The sequence below is a fragment of the Sciurus vulgaris genome (genome assembly GCF_902686455.1).
Source record: "Sciurus vulgaris genome assembly, chromosome: 6".
NCBI classification, from domain to species: Eukaryota; Metazoa; Chordata; class Mammalia; order Rodentia; family Sciuridae; genus Sciurus; species Sciurus vulgaris.
Genome location: NC_136466.1, coordinates 110,579,347 through 110,602,816, shown reverse-complemented (window position 1 = coordinate 110,602,816; position 23,470 = coordinate 110,579,347). Strand labels below are relative to the sequence as shown.

General features: G+C 36.6%; 1 protein-coding gene across 1 annotated transcript in view; it reads right to left on the bottom strand.

The window, feature by feature from the left end:
* The window catches only part of FCHO2 (FCH and mu domain containing endocytic adaptor 2), a 142,560-nt gene that overhangs the window by 63,133 nt on the left and 55,957 nt on the right, over window positions 1-23,470 (bottom strand). Inside the window, exons 7-8 of the mRNA XM_079146111.1 lie at window positions 15,052-15,150; window positions 14,034-14,130 (exon numbers count right to left, since the gene is read on the bottom strand). Coding sequence (XP_079002237.1) covers window positions 14,034-14,130; window positions 15,052-15,150 — 196 coding nt within the window. The remainder of the gene's footprint in view (window positions 1-14,033; window positions 14,131-15,051; window positions 15,151-23,470) is intronic.

The window sequence follows — 23,470 nt, the reverse complement described above, 5'->3', positions numbered from 1 at the left end:
CCCCGACAAATAAGTAAGAATGACTATTCAAATAAAATTTTATTTATGTACACTGAAATCTAAATTTCACGTTATATTGCTACTCTTACAATTTTTTTCCCTTGATCATTTAGGAATGTAAAACCCATTCTCTGCTCATAAGCCTCACAGAAAAAAGACAGAACTAAATTCAGTTTCTATGTCTACCCTAGGTGGAATGGGAAACACAGATGAAGGCGTACTCCTTCACAGAGTAGAGCTTTTTGATGTTCCTTTCTTTGTAGGCTCTCCTATTTTACTCTCCCATTGGTATTAATCTAGCTTCTTCCCTAAAATCATTCTTTCATCTTTCCTCTTTTGCTGGTCATTTCCCCCTTGCTATCTAATAGTAAAACCAAATAATATAATCATAGCATATCTTGTAAGTGTACTGTTTCTTTCTTTTTTTTTCCTTCAGTGCTGGGGATTGAACTCAGGGCCTTATACATATGCTAAGCATGTGCTCTACCTCTGATTTACACCTCTAGCCCTTCTTCTTAGATATTTTTAAATTTTCTTTTTTTAAATTTTTCTTTTTTAAATTTTGTTTTTAGCCATTTTTAGATTTTTCTTTGATGTTTTTGTTTTTGCTTCTCTCATTTCAAACAAATATCTTTTTAAATGTGGATAGGGAGAGGGGTAGGAGGTTCTACAGATTTGCATTATACCAAGACTTTATGGGCTTGAAAAGATGATCACTACATGATACATTTAAGAAATCATTTGCTGTGTGCTATAATTTATAATAAGTTACCTAATACAGAAGCTAATATATTCTGAATATCTAAACTAATACATTTATCTTACTTAGGTTAGTCTGACCACATGAATCTCATTTCTTCCTTTTTCTTGGTAACTGTTTTTTTATGTCCTCCTATTTGTATCTTTATTTTGAAAGACTGATATCTTTAAAGTTCCTTGAAGACTAAAATGGAAGCTATAAACCTATAATGTCATGTAATGAAAAGGGTTTTAACAAATCCTTTTATTTAAATATATTATATTCTGGTCCACTAATTTTTTTACTTTCTTTAAGTTACTTATGCTCTTGTTTCTTATAAATGGAAACTTATGGAATTTTATAAAAACAGGTATCAACAGAATACTGTAAAATTAGCAAAATGACTATAAAACAGGAAACATCAAAAAATAGAACTTAAAAAATATGGATCTTAATCTCTTAGGAAACAGAATACATTAGAATGTCTAGGACTAGTAGGATAAGGTTACTAGAAAATAAAAAGATATCTAAAATTAGAAAACACCTGTTTCCTTATAACTCTTTCAGACTGCAGGTGCTTTGGTATTCAAAGCATTCACTCAAATTCCAGAGGAACCAGACAGTACTACTCTTTAAAAAAATGACAACAAAAATAAATAAAAGAGATCACTACATATAATAAGTAGTATAATAGTACTTCATTAAGTAAGGGATTTTTTTAATATTCTCAAAGTATTTAACTTACATAAAATTGGAAAGATAATGACAGATTATATCATACAACAGATGACTGACTAAAGATTCTTCAGCACAGAAAGGTAGGTTAACTATGAGTACACAAATTTTTAAGATCTGGGTCTCTTATTTTCTTGTAAATATGTGCCACACAGAACTAAAATTAGTTTAAGAAGGAACTTGCCACAAGAGGGGGCCCTTAAAAAACAGGAAAAATAAAATGTTAAATCGATAGTATGAAACAACTTAATGTTAGAATGCATTTTATATAACAAAATCCTTAAAGTCCATGAATTTTATACAATCACATGCAAAATTCTGTGAATGCTATTTTTCTAAGAAACACCAAATTTCTATCATTGCAATGGGTCCCTGGACTCATTTGTTCAGGTGTCCATAAACTGGACAAACACATGAAAGAGCTATAACTAGTTACTCACAGCAACTTAAACCAAGAAATTAATATTTACTTCCACTCTACTCCACAGTACTGTCTTTTATTAAAAGTTAGTTTAAGGACTATTTTTTAGAAAGTCAGTCACCTACAAACATAATGCCAAGAGTCATTCTGAAATAACCACATAATTCTGGATTTTGGGATTCTAGGAAAATCAATGTCATTGCCATTCTTGGCTTCCCTCTTACCTGCTACCAACTAGGTATAGGAGGTAGTTTCTATGTGTCTGGTATATCTTGAGATCAGTAAATATATGAAACAGTATCTATCAGTAGTTAAGTATTAATCCAGAACATATCTGCTTTTGAAAAGGACATTTACTGAATACTTAATAACATATCATGAAACTTCATGATAACTCCATGAGGCAGGAATTACTATCTATCCCCACTTTAATAGATGAGGGCACTGAGACTTAAAGGTCTCACTGATAGTAAAGAGCAGACCACAAACTACTGCTGCACCAAAGACAAAAAAATATATATGATCTACTCATCCAAAATTTAAAAGGAGTCAGGCAGTTAGCTGAAAGGCAATTCCTAATATATGATCATTTTAAATACCCAATCGAGAGAAGGAAATTTATAAGATAACTGTGCATTTGTTGACTCTTTCATAGAGAATGTATAAGTAGGTAGGCAGGTAGGGCATTTTGAAGAAGGGTTCAACAATTCCCATAAATTCAGTTAGTCAAATTCTTCAGAACTTACAAAACTTTAGTTCACCTGTTAGTCTATCTTAAATGAAATTAGTGGCATGTTTTGGTAAGTTCCAATATATTTCTCCATGTTAAAAGAATGGTTTTGGACTAAATTATCCTTAATACCCCATTAAGCAATAAAATTCCATGACTGCAAGAAAACTGAATTATATAACTTCACCCCTCTAGTTTTATTTAATTATAAAATAAATCTCTGCCTCCTAAACTGATGTTTCTGATTATGTAAATGAATAACATGACTAAGCCCTACAACTTAAAACATATACAAACTACCCAATTTATATTTTGGGGGTATGGTATCTTTTATATTTTGTACACTGATTTTATGATGTACTATATAGAGTTATTTTTAATGTCTATTCAGAAAACATTTCCACCATGATCTGGGCATGTGGCCTATATTGACAAGTTATATCCCAGTATCCTAAACATAATGACCAATTCAAAGACAGACATATGATAAAAGCAGAACCATCCCTAAAATAATGGTGACACTAGGAAAAAAAGGGTTTTGCTCTACTTGGGAGTCTCAACTGAATTAATTTTAGGCTTGAGGCTATTGATGCCTTCCTTCCCAGCAATGGAGAAAAGAATCTATGATAACAGCTTAAGAAAATGAAGCCAAGCAGAGACAAGAAGAAAGGAGAAAAAAAGAATAAAAGAAAGTCTGGAAGACATCCATTTGATCTCTGAATTCATTCCTATCCTTCCAAGTTAAAAAAGCTAAAGAATGGAATTTTTGCTTAAGCTTATTTAAACTGGCTTTCTGATATTTGCAAGAAGTCTCTACTGAACTAAGCCAAAGATGACAGGTTTCAACATGAGTGCCAACCCTCAATACTGGCAGTGACTGCCTGCAGCACTGTGATGAGAGGGATTCTGAAGTCTTATCTGGAAGAAGAATGCAATGAGCTAGTAGTGGTATCTGCCATAAGTAAGGCTGTACAAATACCACCACATACAAGTCAGCCCTTGGAAGAGCAATGTCTAAGGAAATAAAACTGGCATATAAGCAAAAAAAAAAAAAAAAAAAAAAAAAAAAAAAAAAAAAAAAAGTAAAGAACCCCCAAGAAGCCAAAATGGAGTGGAAAAAGTTATATGGAGGAAGGGATAAAATACCACCAAAAAATGCCAACAAAATAAAAAACTGGCTTAACATTTTTTTTTTTTTTTTGTGGTGCTGGGGATTGAACCCAGGGCCTTGTGCATGCAAGGCAAGCACTCTACCAACTGAGCTATATCCCCAGCCCCCTGGCTTAACATTTTAACATTTTAATGTCCCAATTATTCTCCCATTTAATAGTTTAAGAAAAATACGCTGATTCTCTGGATTTTTTTTTTTCTTTCTGCTTAAATACACTCTGGATCATTTGTAACCCAAAGGGGAAAAATATGGCTTATCAGTTCATCTCAAGTTCTATGGTTTCAGGCATTTTTCCTAACTGAAATTTTCATTGAGATAATTGTGGATTCAAATACACTTATAAAAAACAATACGGAGCAATCCCTTGTCTACCTTGCCCAGTTTTTCCCAATGATAACATTTCTGCAAAACTACAATATGTCACATCCAGAATACTAACAATCTGCCAATCTAATCCCTATTTCCATCTATAGCATATTTTAACTAGCCAATACATCTTTGCTTTCATTCTATCAACTCTTCTAAGGTACTCTTTATAAAAATTCTATTTGTTCCTCAATTTCTTTAACTTTTCTTAACTGGACTTCACTTACAATTTAATCTCTTTAAAAGGAGTTTTGGGTTTTCATGATGTCTATATTTACATTTATCTCACTTTCCTCATTCTATTTATCTATAATTAGTTCTATTCTAATTTTTCCAAAGAATTATTCTTGGAATCAAAAATCCTGGAATTGAAGAATCACAGGCTCTGGGACAGGAGTCCCCTGTGTTTCTCCTTTGCTAGCAAAGTAATAAAACTTTCCTTTTTTATCAAAACCTTGTCTTCCTTATTAGATTGGCATCAAGGACAAGGACCAGAGGAACTGCTCCTGTGAGTAAAGGGAGAAACAGAGACTGTCCCAGCAGCTGCCAAAGCTCTTTTTGCTTCAAGGAACTCCTGCCTTCTCTCCCTGAACTGTACAAGTTGCTCTTCTTTGAGAAATAGGAAACAACTCAGGAAAGTCATGACACCCTTAGTCATTTGCTAAGTCCTGCAGTGTGCACACTGAGACCCTTGATTCCACACACTTAGTTCCTCTTTGTGGGAACATCTAGTCTGTCTTTCTGGGAACAACTGTGGCACCAGTGGTGCAGGAGTTGTGGTTAAGTGGGACTTGAGAACCTAGGGATGTTCACTTCCTTTTGATCAGTTCTAGGTTTTCATCTGTTTGTTGGTCTTGGGTTTGGGAATTCCCCGTCTGTGTTGTTTGTACCCATTACTGGTCCCTTTAAGACATGGGAAACATTGCATCATTTTCCACCGACGATCCCTTGGAAAAAATCCTGGCTGACCTGGACCATGTTGACTAAGAAAAAGATGGTGTTTTACTGCAACAAAGTCTGAAAGGGGAATAAAATTGTATGTTCTGGAAAGGGAAGAAAGATGGCCATTGTCTGGCACTCTGAATTACCATACAATCTTGCAGCTGGAGTTGTTCGCCAGAAGTCAGGAAAATGGGAAGAAATCCCATATGTGCAAGCTTTTATGTTGCTACATAATAAGGGATCTGAACATCCAAGGACTAAGTAGACGGTGCAGAGAAAGGCACAGCTTCTAGTGTGTGAGGACAGCAAAGTCTGCAGAGAAAGTTGAGGACGATCTGATAAATTTGAATATAACAAATGCTTTCAATCCTAATCCTAACCTGGTGCTGTTCTGGCACCACTTCTGGCTCCCACTAGCTCTCTTAGTCCCATAGACAGCCATCCACATGAAGGGAAGTCGGAGGAAGAGGGGCTCCTACTGTAGGCATCACAGGCCTACCACCTGAGAATAAGGATGGTATCTCCATCTAAAACTCACTGGGGTACTCCTTTTGATTCAGGAACATCCATTGCTGGTTCAGATCAATTCCCCCTAAGGCAATACTCTACTAGCATAAATAAACAGGGGCAACATTGGGGTATTACTGAACTTAACAGTTTCTTCTCAACCTCTGCCTTGATGAACTAGAAAAATTCATATCTATCCTATTGAGAAGACTCAGAAAATAGCTGAGTTATTTACCACCATTTGCCACTCATTGCCCCATCTGAGCAGATATACAAACTTTGATTAATATGTTACTCACCGCTGATAAGCGCTGACTAGTGATAGACAGGGCAAGGAAAGAAGCTCAGGGCTCCATGATGAGGATCCCAATCACACCCCTGTACCAGCAGAAGCTATTCCTATAAGGAAGCCCAACTGGGACCCAAATGCTATGGCAGACAGTGCAATGATTAATCATTATTGGAACGTCTTTTGGTGGAACTCAGGAGGTGATTCCCCAAGCAAAAAAGTTTAAATAAGATTCAGGAATTACTGCAAAAGATCAATGAGGACCTGGCAAGAGAATTTTTAAAGCAAGTTTATCAGGTATACAGGAAATACAAAGATACAAATCCAGAAGACCCTCAAAAACCTTTATATGGTCAATATGAATTTCATTGGGCAAAGTGTTCCAGACATCCCATGGAAGGGGCAATTGGTATGAGCCCCTCAACTGGTTGATATTTACTTTAAGGTATACAATTCCCAAGAGGAACAAAAACAAAAATCAGCACGTTTTACTGACAACCCCCACAAAGGGAGCCTTAAGAAAATCCAAAGGAAGGGACAGGAATGGGCACCATCCATTAAAGCAAAACCAGTATGCCTACTGTAAGGAGGAAGAACATTGGAAAAAGGACTGTCCAAGGAAGCAAAGTCCCCAGGACCAGATCACTCCCCTGAAAAAGAAATAGTTTTCCAAATCCAAGGCTCAGTTGATGAGTGAGAGGGTCCTGGGCTCCAGGCCTTGTTGGAGGTCTCTATACCAATAGTCCCAGAGGAGCCCCAGGTACAATTGACAGTGAGGCCCCAAATGATTGACTTTCTAGTGGACACTGGTGCCAGTTATTCTGTTGTAAATTCTAAACTGACCTCCTTAAGCACTAACATGCTGGCAGTAGTTGGAGAGGTCAGTCACGCTGAGCATCACCCATTGTGTCAGTGCCTTGAATGTAAACTGGGAGAAAAATATTAAGAAACAGTTTTTTTGTATATGCCAGATTGCCCAAACCCTCTCCTGGGATGAGATTTGTTATGTAAATTAAATGTACAAATAACATTCTCACCCAAAAGGCAATAGCTTCATCTGCAAGTACCTCCTGAAAATGCACTCTGACTCCAGTTTTTGCTTGTTAATCTTGAAATACTGACATTAATACAGGCAGTGACTGAACCAAAGCAGGTGGCAATCATCCCGGTGACTGTCCCGGTCACCAGAAGGTAGACACTCATGTAGCCAGGGGAAATCAAGCTGCCAACAGGGCAGCCAAAAGGGCTGCAAAGAGTAAATCATTTATTGGGGCTCTGATACTTCAGTTTGTACTGGACCTCCCACTGGAGGTCATTGGAAAAGTGAGTAAAACTGTATGGGCTGAAAGGTACCCCAGAGAGGGCCATTCCTATTACTCCCATCAAGATCTTGCTTAAGGAGTGTGTAATCTGCCTCAAAAAATAAAAAAAACAGTACTCCCTCAGAAGAGGCACTAATAGGAATTCAGCCACTTCTAGATAAGTTTTTGAGACAAGTTGATTCAGCCTTGTCAGTCCCCCGACAAAACACCTATCCTGCCCTTTAAGAAACCTCACACCAATGAGTACTGATTTGTGCAAGACCTGAGAGCTATAAATAATATTGTTCAGGATATTCATCCCATAGCACCTAATCCATACACCTTGTTGACTACAATGCCAGGTCACTATGGCTGGTTCACAGTATTGGATTTAAAGGATGCATTCTTTTGTATCCTTCTGGAAAAGAAGTCACAATTACTATTTGTTTTTGAGTGGCAAGACCCAAATACCAATGTAACTAGTATTGCTAGACTATCCTACTTCAGGGATTTAAAACTCTTCTACTCAGTTAAATGAATGCCTGGCAAAAGACTTATGAAGGCTACAGCTGGAACAGGGAATCCTCTTGCAATACACAGATGACCTGCTTATAGCTAGCCCAGACAATGAACACTGTCTTTCAAATACTATTGCTGCTCTAGACCATTTAGCCTCATGTGGATATAAGGTGTCCACTAAAAAAGCCCGAATTTGCAAACAAGAAGATTACCTGGGATTTCAGATTAGCCATAGAACCTGAAGTCTGATGCCAGATCAAAAGCAGGAAATCTTAAGCCTTAGGAAACCCAGAAACCAGAGGCAGTTACATGGGTTCCAGGGAATGGCAGGATTCTGCCATATCTAGATCCTTAACTTTGGACTAATAGTAAAGCCCTTGTATGAGTCATTAAAAGGAACAGAATCAGAACTTTGATTTGAACCCCAGAATGCCAAGCTGCTTTTGAGAAGTTAAAACAAACTCATGACAGCCCCTGCTTTGGGACTTCCTGATTTACAAAAAGAATTCAGGTTATATGTGCATGAGAAACAAAATACAACTCTTGGAGTTCCCTTACAGACCCTAGGAGATATAACACAACCAGTGGCCTATTTATTAAAACAGCTTGACCACACAGCAAAAGGATGGCCCTCCTGCCTGAGGGTAGTTAGTAGCTGCCGCTTATTTTTTTGCTATAGGAGGCTGAAAAGTTCAGTCTAGAACAACCCATCACTATATGTGCCCCTCACCAAGTCTTGGTCCTACGAGAACAGAAGGGCGGCTACTGGCTGACTGCTGTCCTACTAGACAACCCCGATGTCAACCTTAAAGTTGTGTCTATGTTAAATCCAGCAACACTGTTGTCATTAAATGATAATGGGACCATACAACATAATTGCCTAGAAATTTTAGAAACCATCTACTCTAGCAGATTGGACCTGTCTGATCAGCCTATCACAGAGCCAGACTGGGACCTCTTCACAGATAGGAGCAGCTTCATGGACAATGGCCAGCAAGTAGCTGGATACACTGTGGTCACAGAACAACAGGTACTGGAAGCTAAGGCTTTAGCGCCAGGAACATTGGCCCAGAAAGCAGAGTTAATCACTCTGACAAGAGCTCTCAGGCTGTCCAAAAGAAAGAAAGTAAACATTTATACCAACTCCAAATACGCTTTCATGATAGTACATGCACAGGGGGCTATTTGGAAAGAAAGAGGGCTCCTCACTGCTGAAAACAAGTACATTAAACATGCTCTTGAAATACTGATATTAATATAGGCAGTGACTGAACCAAAGCAAGTGGCAATCATCCCGGTGACTGTCCCGGTCACCAGAAGGTAGACATTCATGTAGCCAGGGGAAATCAAGCTGCCAATAGGGCAGCCAAAAGGGCTGCAAAGAGTCAATCATTTATTGGGGCTCTGATACCTCAGTTTGAACTGGACCAGTACAAGCCTGATTATACTGAGGAAGATAGAAAATGGGAAAGAATGGGGTTTTGATTCCTGGAATAGTACTGCCAGATGGAGACAAAATTCCCATGGACTCATCCTCCTGCCTGAAAGACTGGTCTGACCCTTGGTGAAACACCTATATGAGTATACACTATGCGAGGGATGCCTTGGTGAATTTTATCAAGCCCCATTTGTGGGGATCACACCTCCAAAAAATCATTCAGCAGGTGACTCAGAACTGTGTTACGTGGCTGTAATGATCCCAAGACTGAAAGGCAGCCTACTGTGAGGAACACAACACATGGGAACATAGCCTTTTGATGACTGCCAAATAGATTCTACCCAAATGCCTTTGTACCACAGGAAACTTCAGATAATTGCTTGTACTGGTGAACACCTTCTCTGACTGGGTAGAAGCATATCCCACCAGAACAGAAAAGGCTTCAGAAATAACTAGAGTTCTCTTAAAGGAGTTTATACCAAGATATGGGCTCCCCTCCATGCAAAGTGACAATGAACCATCTTTCATTGCTAATGTGACCCAACAAGTAAGCAAAGCACTGGATAGCCAGTGGAAGTTACATGCATCCTGGAGACCCCAATCTATAGAAAAAACAAAAAATGAACATCTTAAAGAAAACAGTAGCTAAATTATGCTAAGAAACTGACCTGTAGTAGGATAACATGTTGCTAGTTACTCTCCTCTGAATACAGGTGGCCCTCGGAAGTAGGCTTAAATTGAGCCCCTATGAAATAGTGTATGGGAGACCCTTCCTGATACCCCAGGGGAAAGGGGAAGATATACCTATAGCAGGAGAAATTAGGCTAAAACAGTATATAGAACAAATCAGTCAAGTATTAACCCCTATGAATGAGTATGCTTATTTCAGGTCCCCTCCAAGTTTGGAATCACTTCCAGTCTGGAGACTAGGTGATACTTAAGACTTAGAAAGAATAGGAACTGGAAGAAGAGTGGACCGGACCTCATGAGGTACTTCTGAAGACCCACACATCCCTGAAAACTTGCTGGAATAAAACCCTGGGTTCATCAGACTAGAGTGGAAAAGTGTCCAAGAGACTTACAGGAAGTCATGTCTCCTCCATGGACATCAGAACCGTTAGGGGATCTAATGAGAGATTTAATGCTTTTACTAACTTTGATGCTTATCTCCATTCCCTCTCTAGGCTGGGAGAACAACAGTTTGATTAGAATTGCACAGACCTTGGCTACCTCGACTCTGGCAGTTGATTGCTGGATCTGCCTTCCAAGAGCCTGATCTTTTATGGACCATGTGACCCCTTTGTACATCCAGTTACAAACTTTGCTGGATGCCAGCATGGGAACTCAGAGCCCACACCATTAGGTATCATGTTTCAGTAATATATTACCCAGCTGAGATGGTTTTCAATGTTCCCTGTCTCACCCTTCCTCTTACTGCATCTAACACCACTTCTGATCCACAGAGAAATAGAAATTCCAGAATATCTTGAAATGAGACCTCCTCCAGATCAAGAATAACGACCTTTGAGTGTACAAAATATTGTCCAATTTCCCAGAGATTATAGCAGTTAACTGATTACTCCTTCCCAGGCCCTTCTTAGATGGAATGCACAGGATTTAAAGTTGGCAATTATTTCCTAATGGAGACTTACTGAATTTCTTTAAAAACACAATGGTTTTCTGTGCCCCTGAAGTACACGTGTTCGTCTGTAAAATTAATAACTATCCTAGGCTACCAAATGCCTCAGAAACTTCACAACTCCTACCCAATGTTTTCTAGGGGATTTAGTGACACCGTTTTCAATGCATTCCTTAAAGCAATCAGCCTACTGGGCAAGCTCCCTAAAGCTTTTTAACTCGACTGGCCCAGGACCTCCCTGGTGGAATTCCTGATGGTGATGAATACTTTTTCCGTTACACCTTAATGCCTTGGTGGGAAATTGGGGCACACCATTGGGTCCTCCAATTCTGTCAAAAACTTTGATCACCTTGGCCAATGAGACAGCCTTGACCATCTCAAATTTACAGACTTCTCTAGACTCCTTTACCAAGGTAGTTCTAGATAACCACCTGGCATTACACTATCTGTTAGACAAGCAAGGGGGACTTTGTGCTATAGCTAATACATATTGTTGCATTTATATTAACACCTCCTCACAGGTGAAAACTAGTATTGAAAAGATCAGGCAATGAACAACCTGACTACAACAGACCCTTGACCACCACACATCCCTTTTGGATGGGATGGGGATATGCCTGACTGACTGGTTCTCTAGGCTCTTCTCCTGGATATTAAAAGATATTAGGTCTATTTTGCTAGGTCTTCTCCACCTCATTCTGACTACCCTGTTCATCTTTGCCCTTGTGTATGTCTCTTTCCATTACTGCTCTATTGCTGTTCCACCCTCTACAACTATGCAACAAAAACCCAGAAAGAGAGAATGGCAACAACAAGTAAAAAGCTTCTATTCTAAAGACCCCCTTCATGACCCCTTTTATGCAGGAAGTAGCATGAAGATGTCATCACCCACTTTCCAAAGAAATGGAAGCTAGAAATTGACAGTGGGGAAATGTAACAGGGGTTCACTTGATGCTTTGATTACATCCCTTGTCACTTATATTTTTTTCCCCAACCTTCCTTTCCCTGATTTTATCCTCCCAACCTACTCCTCCCTGATCTTCTTCCTGATCTCTCCTCCCTAATCTCATTTTTCTGAAACACCTCTTTAAAAACCCCATTCCCCATGATTGGTAGAATCACAGGCTCTGGGACAGGAGTTCTCTGTGTTTCTCCTTTGCTAGCAAGGCAACAGAACTCTTTTCTTTTTCTCAAAAAAAAAAAAAAAAAAAAAAAGACCAGCTCTGCCACGCATTAGCACAGGCAAATCTTTTAACCTCTCAATGTTTCCCTCTATTATTTCTCTTTATTATTTCCAATAAAATTGGAATAATAGTACCTACTTCAAAAAGTTGCTGAAGGTCTGTGTGCCTACAAATGATTGGCAGTATATAGCTCAGAGAAAGTGTTCACTAAACATTAGCCATAATTATTTAGGACTTACATAAAACTTTTTAACAGCAAATTCATCCACTCCAACCTCCTTAACACTCTTATCTTACCATTATATGCCCATTTGTTCATCATTCAATAAAAATATACTATTTACAAATAGAAAAAAAATGCATAAAATACATAACTTTTTTCACAAGTGCACAATAATTAAAAACTAAGGTAGACAGCAAAAACTCAAGAAAACCAAAAAGTATAAAGTTTCCTCAAACTTGATGAAAGATGGAATATATAACCTGGCACTTTAAGAGTACATTCATGTGCTGGGGACATAGCTCAGTTGGTAGACTGCTTGCCTCACAAGCACAAGGCCCTGAGTTTAATCCCCAGCACCGCAAAAAAAAAAAAAAAAAAAAAAAAAAAAAAAAAAAAAAAAAAAAAAAAAAAAAAAAAGAGTACATTCATTTAACACATAAATGAGAAAATATGGCAGAGGAAAGAAATGGGATCTAGCATTTTCTAGGGTAAAGACATAAAAATAACCAAGATACTAAAAGAAAAAATTAAGTATATATAGGAAATAATAAACAGTTCAGGTACTGGTATAGAAATAAGGAAAGTAAGAGTATTGAGATTAATTAGTCCCCATCCTTTAAAGGCTTTGAATACAAGTCAGAGTCTAACTTATATTCTGTCTATAAGGAAAATTCAAAAATTTATAAGTAGTGCAATAAGTTCACAAATGTACACCCTAAAGATGAATATTATATAACACATAAAAGAGACTGGAGAAGGAATGTCTACTGTGCCAGTAAGAGAAACCTGCAAATTAATTTGGCAGGTGAAAAAACAAATGGAAAGAAGGTCTGAGGGAGAAATACTAACACAACTGGATCAGTAAGATTTGAAAATTAATGAAATTTGGGAGGAAGAAACAATTCAATTTTCAAGCCTTAGTTCTGTGAACTGCAGTGAAAAAAAAACATGGCTCCCAGACTTCACGAATCATTTATCTGCTTCCTGAATTCCATATCCTATTTTAACTTTTCTTTTTTTAATTAGTGATTTTTAATACTTTATTTTATTTATTTATTTTTATGTGGTGCTGCTGAGGATTGAACCCAGTGCCTCACATGTACAAGATAAGCTTTCTGTCACAGAGCCCGAGCCTTAGCCCCCATATTTGACTTTTTAACTGGACTGAATTATTTTTACCTGTAGAGTGAAACAAGTACTCTGGAAGAACATGGTATAGTAACTAACACAAAGACTTGAAAAGTCTGGAAGACTGTAAGTATGCTAAGTAAAGGAGGGGAATGATCTACTAACTATATTCAATATATTATAACATGCTTAGTAAAGGTAGAATTCAGGATTCCTATAATCATTTATTCACAAAAATAGGAACCAAGATTCCCATATCTCCAATGCTTAGAATAGTGTCCAGTATAATATGTGAATAAGAATTAATTTTAAGAATTAATTTTAAGAAAGGTTCTATATTTGTTTCAATATTCTCTTCCAATCTTTCTTTTATTAAAATGGTCTTATAAAGCTAATTCTCCTTTCACAAATGTAAATTTAGTAAATTTAGTATAGGTTATAATAATGATTTTAAGTAATACTGAATTAATAAACTGTGAAAAGTGAATAAAAATTATAATTTAACATATCACACCCAAAGAAAATAACATCAGAGACTTTACACATTTTCAGGTATGCTCATTTTTAGGTTTGGCTCCATTTTACCATTTGAAAATGTTACTTAGTTAAATTTGTGATAAAAGTCAAAATTACCCCATACACGTATGAATGTAAAGGCAGTATTTGTTACTAAATGAGAAATTTGTGGTTTGTCATCTTACCAGGTCTCTCCCTCCCAGTGCCTTTTGACTCAGCAAATTTTTGTATTAAACTTTCAATGGTTGTATTAGCCATGTTATTTATAAATTCTTCATGAACCTATTAAAATAAAGAATTTTACTATATTTCAGACAAAACTCCTACAAAGCAAATAAAATTTATTACACAAAAAAATATTCTCTTGCTGGGCACGGTGGCCCATGCCTGTAATCCCAACAGCTCAGGAGGCTGAGGCAGGAGGATCGCAAGTTCAAAGCCAGCTTCAGCCACTTAAGAGAGGCTCTGAGCAACTCAGAGACCCTGTCTCAAAATAAAATACAAACTAGGGCTGGGATGTAGCTAAGTGGTGGAATACTCCCAAATTCAATCCCCAGTATAACAAACAAACAAACAAAAAAAAAAACACTGTCATGATTCAAGGGCATTTGAGAACTTTCATTTACCTAACATACTATAAACTAACTGACAGTATTAGCATATCAGTGAAGACCAACAACTGCTCACCTCTGCCCCTTTAAGATATGGCTTACAGCATTAGAAGTTAAGGCAGTTTCCTGTTCCCATCTTTTAAATGTTTTAGAGACAAAATTCCTACGATAATTAAAACTTATAAAGACAATGAAAATAATCTGGGGTTGAAAACAATAAAGAATAAAAGACTTCATCTTCCTGTATTGTTATTTCAATGCACCCCAAATTCTCACACTAAACTTCTTTTATATTTTTAGAACATTTCTAAGTTCAATTTCTCTAACGTACTAAAGTTTAAAACAGAAATATTCAAGAATCAGCAATCTCAAAATTTTAATGTAAAGAAGATGGAGCATACTTAATTTAAAAAAATAATTTGAATTATAATGCTTAGTGAACAAACAATAAAAAATGCACATAAATACATATTCACTACCTGAAATAATTCAGTATCATACTTATGAATTTTAGTATGATAAAAGGTTCATAAATAGCCATAAATCAACATAAAATTCAAAAATTGATTCAACATAAAGTAAAAATACTTACCTCGCCTATTTGCAAATGAATTTCCTGTATAGCATTTGACAAGGATCCAATTATTTCTTTTATGTGAATAAGATGAGTTTCTTCAATATCTTGAAATTTCTGAGTAGCAAATACAGAAAGTTTTATATATATGTGCATATGTATAAATAAAAAATATATATAAAATTATATTTTGGATCAAAAGATTTTATAAATCATCATTTTACAATCATCTCACTACAGATAACCAAATTAAACAAGTTACTATTATTATATAACATTTAACAATACCACTACACAAATGGTTCTTCAGTGTACCTACTGATTTACTGACATATAGCATTGAGAAAAGTTAACGTTTTTGTTATGTCACCTCTTAGGCCAATATGAAGTTTTTCAAAGTTTAAAGATACTACATGTTAAACTCTGTAATCATAATTTTTTAAAAAATATTAGGAGATAAAGAAGTGAATAATGTTACAAAATCCAAGGAAGAAGAGTTTCCAAAACTGAACAATGAGCTGATAGAGCAAAAACCATAGCTTACTTCTCAAGACTAAAAGCTGTCCAAAGACCTCAAAATAGCATTCTAAATTCTTGAAATTATTAAAAATAATGGAAAGAAACTCTCTTAAACAAAGGTAGAGATGCTCCAAATTGCCTAGGGGACATTTTCAAACCACAAAACACATAAGACTCACCAATACTATCTGAGGAATGGTAATAAAAACAAGTGAGAATATTGTTTGGAAAAAAATTCCGAGTTATTGTGATATTTATTCCCTCTGAGATTAAGAAGTAAAACAAAATAAAACACTGCTCCTACCTTGGCTTCACAATAATCATATTAAACACTCTAAAAGGGGATGGGGTTGTAGCTCAGTGGTACTTGTACAGCATGCTCAAAACTTTAGGTTTGATCTCCAGCCCACAAACATAGGCACATGCAAGCATTCACACACACAGACACAAAAGCAAAAAACTTCAGAAATACTCAACTAAGGAAACATTTCACTTTGCTTAATCCAGCATTTTATAAAATCTTTTGCAGCATTTTGTTTCTCTGATCTCTCAATCTTGTTTTTGTTTGTTTGTTTGTTTTCTTATTCCCTAAACATTACTAGCTCACAAACTAACAATGTTTCTCAAAACAGGGTTTGGGAAATGCTGAACTACACATTTTGAAAAAGAAATACAATTGTCATTTCTACTACTCAGAAAAAAGCAAGAAATGGGCCTAATAGCTTTGTTATATTTCCCTTACAGTTTTATCAAATTAAATTCTGTCACCTTATAGTGAAGTCCAAAATTCTCTAACAAAATTATAGGATCAGAAAACACTAAGCCAAATGATATTTACATTTGTACAGATAGAACACACTTTTAAAGAAATCAATAATGACAAAAGTACACTTATAGCAGTAACGTAGCAATCCCCCCAAAATGTAAGTCAATCTTATTAATGAGAAATGGTACAGTTAAAATAAAGTCCTTTGTCATTGATTAATTTTGACCAAGCCAAAGAGAACATCTCAAAATCCTGAATTACTCTCAAGAATAGAAGAATATTCAGTAATAAGACGATTCTCCTAAATTCATATTATAATAAATGATCCTCAGCTTAAATTTTAAAACTTTAATGAATGTATATTCTTATAGACTGGTTATTTCCTCCCTTTTCACATCTCTCTTCCCTTCCTCTCAGTTCACTTGCTTTACTCCACAGATCATCCCTCTGTTTTGGGGAGATCAATACCACTCCCACTTTTCCCCCCTTACTTAGCTCTATCATCTGTATATGAAAGAAAACGTTACATCCTTCACTTTCTGGGTCTGGCTTATTTCACCTAGCATGATGTTCTCTAGTTTCATTTATCAACAAATGCTATAATTTTATTCTTCCTTATGGCCAAGTAAAACTCGGTTGTGAATATAAACCACATTTTCTTAATTCATTTGTCTGTTGGTGGGCACATGGACTGGTTCTACAGCTTGACTATTCGGAATTACACTGCCATAAACGATGATGTGCCTGTATCACTACAGTTTGCTTAGTTTATTTCTTTAGCATAAAAGAAGCGGTGCGATAGCTGGTCATATGGCAGTTCTACTCCCAATCTCTTGAAGAATCTTCATACCACTTTCAAAAGTGGTCATACTAATTTATAGTCCCAGCAACAATGTGTAAGTATCCCTTTCCCCCCAAATTCTAAGCAGAAATTATTATTTGTGTTCTTCATGACTGCCATGATAAATGGATTTAGATGGAATCTCAGTGTACATTTAATTTGCATTTTCCTGATTGCCCTGGATATTAAACATTTTTTTCATGTTTGTTGGTCATTTACATCTCTTTTGAGAAAAATTTCTTTGGTTCGTTGGTCCATTTATTAATTAGGTTTTTGTTTTGTTTTGTTTTGCTGTTAACCTTTCTGAGTTGTCTGTGTATTCTGGATATTAATCCCCATCAGAGGAGTAGCTGACAAAGATTTTCCCCCATTCTGTGTGCTCTCTTGTCACACTCATGATTTCCTTTGCTGTGCAGAAGCTTTTTAATTTGAAGGCATCCCACTTACTGATTCTTGGTTTTATTTCTTGAGCTTCAGGGGTCTTGTTAAGGAAGTCGCTGCCTGTGCCAATATGCCGGAGTGTTGATCCTGTTTTCGTCTATCAGTTGCAAAGTTTGTGGTCTAATTCGAAGGTCTTTGATCCGCTTTGATTTGACTTACATGCAGGGTGTTTGGGATCTAGTTCCATTCTACATGTGAATATCCAGTTTTCCCAGTACCATTTGCTGAAACAGACTACCTTTTCTCCAACATAGACTCTTGGCACCTTTGTCAAGTATCAGATGACTGCAACTCTGTGGGTTCCTCTCTGCGTATTCTATTCTTTTTTTTTCTTTTCTGGGTACTGGGGGTTGGACTCAGGGGCAGCCGACAACTGAGCCACATCCTCAGCCCTATTTTGTATTTTATTTAGAGACAGGGTCTCACTGAGTTGCTTAGCACCTCACTTTTGCTGAAGCTGGCTTTGAACTCTAAATCCTCCTGCCTCAGCCTCCCGAGCTGCTCGGATTACAGGTGTGCGTCACCGTGCCCAGCTGTGTATTCTGTTCTATTTCATTGGTCTTCATGCCTTTTTTGGTGCCAATACCATGCTCCTTTTATAATTTGAAACCAGGTGGTGTGAAGACTCCAGCATCGCTGTTCTAGCTCAGGAGTGCTTTGACTTTTCTGGGTCTTTTACTCTTCCAAATCAATGTTTGGACCGTTTTTTCTGGTTCCGTGAGAATGTAATCAGTATTTTGATGGGGATTGCACTGAATCTCCATAACCCTTTTGATAATACGGCCATTTTGACAATATTAATTCTGCCTATCGGAGAACGTGGGAGATCTTTCCATCTTCTAAGGTGTTCTTCAGTTTCTTTCTTCAGTGTTCTCTAGTTTTCATTTTAGAGGTCTTTCGCTTTCTTGGTTAGATTTACTCCCAAGTATTTATTTTGGTGGGGGGAGGGTACTGTGAACAGGATAGTTTTCCTGATGGCCTCCTCAGCAGATTCACTACTGGAGTATAGGAAAGCTTTTGATTTATGAATATTTATTTTTTTATCCTACAACCTTGATGAATTCATCATCTCTAGAAGTATTCTGTGGAGTTTTTTGTCTTCTAGATATAGAATTGTGTCATCGGCAAATAGATTATTTGACGACTTCTTTTCCTGTTTGTATCACTTCAATTTCCTTCTCTTGCCTGACTGCCCTGACTAGAGTTTCTAAAACTATATTGAACGGGAGTGGTGAGAGTGGGCATCCTGGTTTGTTCCTGGTTGTAGAGGAAATGCTTTCAATGTATCTGTGATGTTGGCTTTGGGTTTGTCGTATGTAGCCTTATGATGGTGAGGTAAGTTCTTTCCATCCCTAGCTTTTCCACTGTTTTTTAACATGAATGGGTGCTGGATTTTATCAAAGGTCTTTTCTGACTCTGTTGAGATGACCATGTGATTCTTGGCCTTAATTCTGTTTAAGTGGTGAATTACATTTATTGGTTTGTGTACGTTGAACCAACCTTGCTTCCCTGGAATGAAACCAACTTGATCATGGTATGTCATCTTGATGTGATTTTGAGTGCGGTTTGCTAGTATTTTATTAAGGATTTTCTGCATCAGTGTTCATCAGGAACACTAGTCTGTACTTTCCTTGATGCGTATTTGTGTGGTTTTGGCATGATGGTTATACTGGCTTCATAGAATGTATTTGGAAGCATTCCCTCCCTTTCTGTTTAATGGAATAATTTGAGAAAGAATGGTGTTAGATTTGTAAAGGTCTTACGGAGCTTACTGAGAATCCATCTGGTCCTGGGCTTTTCTTTGTTTTTTGGAAGACTTTGAATTGCTGCTTCAATTTCATTGCTTGGTACTGGTCTGCTTAGGTTTTCTACATCTCCCTGTTCTGTTGGGGTAGGTCTTATGTGTCTAGAAATTTGTCAGTGTCTTCCAGATTTTCCATTTTACTGGAGTGTTAAATTTTCAAAATGGTTTCTAATGATCTCTGGATTTCAGAAGTATCCCTGGTGACATCTCTTTTTCATCTCTAATTTTGCTGATTTTGGTCTTCTCCCTCTTTCTTCTGGCTAAGAGTTTATCAATCTTGCTATCTTTTCAAAGAACCAATTCTGTTGCCCAGATCTTTTGTAATACTTTTTGTTCTCAGTTTCATTCATTTTGGTTTCGATCTTAATTATTTCCTGTCTTCTCATTTTGGATTAGTTTGTTTTGCCTTTTCTAGGACCTTAAGGTATAGTATTAGATTATTTATTTGGGATTTTTGTTTTTTTAAATATAGGCACTTGATGCTATAAACTTTCCTCCTAGAACTGCTTTATACTGTCCTAGAGAACTTTATATGTTGTACCTCTGTTCTCACCTGTTTCTAAGAATTTATTTTTTTCAAGGTACACTCATACATTACCGGTGGGGTTGCCAATTGGTGCGGCCACTCTGGAAAGCAGTGTGGTGATTCCTTAGATAACTTGAAATGGAACCACCATTTGACCCAGCTATCCCACTTCTCAGTTTATACCCAAAGGACCTAAAATCAGCATACTACAGTGACGCAGCCACAGCAGTGTTTATAGCAGCTCAATACACAATAGCTAGATTGTGGAACCAACCTGGAAGCGCCTTCAATAGATGAATGGATAAAGAAACTGTGGCACATATACACAATGGAATATTACTCAGTCATAAAGAAGAATAAAATTATGGCATTTGCAGGTAAATGGATGGAGCTGGAGAATGTCATGCTAAGGGAGATAAGCCAATCCCAAAAAACCAAAGGCCAAATGTTTTCTCTGATAAGTGGATGTTGATACATAACAGGGGAGCGGTGGGTAAGGGAAGAATGGAAATGAAGGGAGGGGAGGGGGCAGGGGGTAGGAAAGATTGTGGAATGAGACAAACATCATTAACCTATGTACGTGTATGATTATACAAATGGTGTGACTCTACATCGGGTACAACCAGAGAAATAAAACACTGAGCTCCATTTGTGTACAATGAATCAAAATGGAGTCTGCTGTCATGTATAACTAAATGCAACAAATAATACAAAAATAAAAATAAAAATAGGAAAGGAAAAAAAAAGAATTCATTGTTTTCTGCTTTCATTTATGATTCACTCCTCATTTAAAAGAATAATGTTCAATCGCCATGTGTTTATGTGGTGTCTATAATTTTTATTCCTGTTGATTTCTAATTTCATTCTATTATGATCTTATAAGAGGCATAGGATTATACCAGTTTTTTTTCTAGTTGCTAAGACTTATGTTGTGACTTTGTGTATGGTATATTGTGGAAAGGTTCCATGAGCTGCTGAGAAAAAAGTGAATTTGGCTGTTTTGAGGTGATTTAGTAGATGCTTGTTAGGTCCATTTTCTTTGCAGTACTATTTAAATTGGAAATATTTTTATTGATTTTTATGTAGGATGACCTGTTTGTGAAAGGGGTATGTTGAAATCATCCCATACTTTTTTACTGTCATCTATCTGGGTTTTAATGTTAAGAAGTTTTTTTTTTTTTTTTTTTTTTTAATGTAATTAGATTCTCTGTCGTTTGGGGCACAAATATTTACTGTCACCATATATTTCAGTTGGAGTGTTTCCTTTTCCAGTTTGTAATGAATTTGTGTTTTCTAATTAATTTTTGCTTGAAATATGCTTTGTTGGGTATGAAAATAGTGTTTCCTGCTTGTTTTTGTACTCTAGTTACATGGAATATTTTTTCTGTCCTTTTTCTTTCAGTCTGTGGTATCTTTGCCTATGAGTCTCTTGCAAACAACATCTAGCTGGATCTTGTTTTGAACCCGTTCTGCCAATTACATCTTTTACTTGGGAGGTTGAGATCACTTACATTCAGTGTTTTTATGGGAAGATATTTATTTGTTGCCATTATAGTTGTTTACCTAATTTGGTCTTAATTTCCATTTAGTTACTTGTTCTAGATATCTTCATCCATTTGTGAGCTTTGGAATTTGTTTTTGAGTTCTGTGTGTAGTATATTTTTAAGTATTCATTTGTAGTTCTAGCTTAGTACTCATGGATTCTTTCAGTTTATCCTTATCATGTAAGTTTTTATTCCTTCTTTGACTCTAAAAGACAGCTTTGCTATATATAGCTCTCTTGGTTCTCAATTCCTTTCTTTTAGAGCATGGAACATCTCATTCCAAGCCCTCCTGGATTTTAGAGTCTGATCTGAGAAGTCAGAAATAAGTCTTTATTGATTTACCTCTAAATGTGACCTGACATTTTTCTCTTGCAGCTTTTAACAGTCTTTCCTAATTTTCTATATTATGCATTTTGATTATGATGTGTCTTGGGGAGAAAGATTTTTCTGATCTTTATTTGGGGTGCTGTATGACTCCTATATGTAGATGTCCACCTCATTTCAAAGATTAATATTTTTCTGCTATTTTTTTAAATATTTTATTTTATTTTAATAATTTATTTATTTTGATTCATTATAAACAAATGGGGTACAACTTGTTTCTCTGGTTGTACATGAAGTAGAGTCATACCATTGTGTAATCATACATGTATATACGGTAATGATATTTGTCTCATTCTGTTATTTTTCCTTCCCCTCACCCCTCCCACCCTTCTTTTCCTCTATACTATCCATCCTTCCTCCATTCTTGCCTCCCTCCCAGCCCCCATTATGTATCATTATCCACTTATTAGAGAGATCATTCAGCCTTTGGTTTTTTGGGATTGGCTTATTCGCTTAGCATGATATTGTCCAACTTCATCCATTTGCATGCAAATGCCATAAATTTTTTTTCTTTATGACTGAGTAGTATTCCATTGTGTATATATATCACATTTTCTTTATCCATTCATCAATTGAAGGGTATCTAGGTTGGTTCGACAATCTAGATATTGTGAATTGAGCAGCTATGAACATTGATGTGGCTGCATCACTGTAGTATGCTGATTTTAAGTCCTTTGGGTATAGGCCAAGGAGTGGGATAGCTGGGTCAAATGGTGGTTCCATTCCAAGTTTTCTAAGGAAGCTCCACACTGCTTTCCAGAGGGGCTGCACTAATTTGCAGCCCTACCAGCAATGTATGAGTGTACTTTTTTCCCCACATCCTCGCCCACACCTATTGGTGCTTGTATTCTTGATAATCACCATTCTAATTGGGGTGAGATGAAATCTTAGGGTAGTTTTGATTTGCATTTCTCTAATTACTAGAGATGTTGAACATTTTTTCATATATCTGTTGATTGCTTGTAAATCTTCTTCGTTGAAGTGTCTGTTCATTTCCTTAGCCCATTTGTTAATTCGGTTATTTGTATTCTTGGTATAAAGTTTTTTGAGTTCTTTATAAATTTTGGAGATTAATGCTCTATCTGAAGTATGTGTGGCAAAGATTTTCTCCTACTCTGTAAGCTCTCTCTTCATATTGCTGATAGTTTCCTTTGCTGAGAAAAAGCTTTTTAGTTTGAAACTATCCCAATTATTGATTCCTGCATTCTTGTGCTTTGGGAGTCATGGTAAGGAAGTCTGATCCTAAGTTGACATGATGAAGATTTGGATCTACTTTTTCTTCTATAAGGTGGAAGGTCTCTGGTCTGATTCTGAGGTCCTTGATCCATTTTGAGTTGAGTTTTGTGCAGGGTGAGAGATAGGGATTTAGGTTCATTCTGCTACATATGGATTTCCAGTTTTCTCAGCACCAATTGTTGAACAGGCTCTCTTTTCTCCACTGTATGTTTTTGGTACCTTTGTCTAGTATGAGAAAACTGTATTTATTTGGGTTTGTGTCCATGTCCTCTATTCTGTACCATTGATCTACCTGTCTATTTTGGTGCCAATACCATGCCGTTTTTGTTACTATTGCTCTGTAGTATAGTTGAGGTCCTGGTATTGTTATACCCCC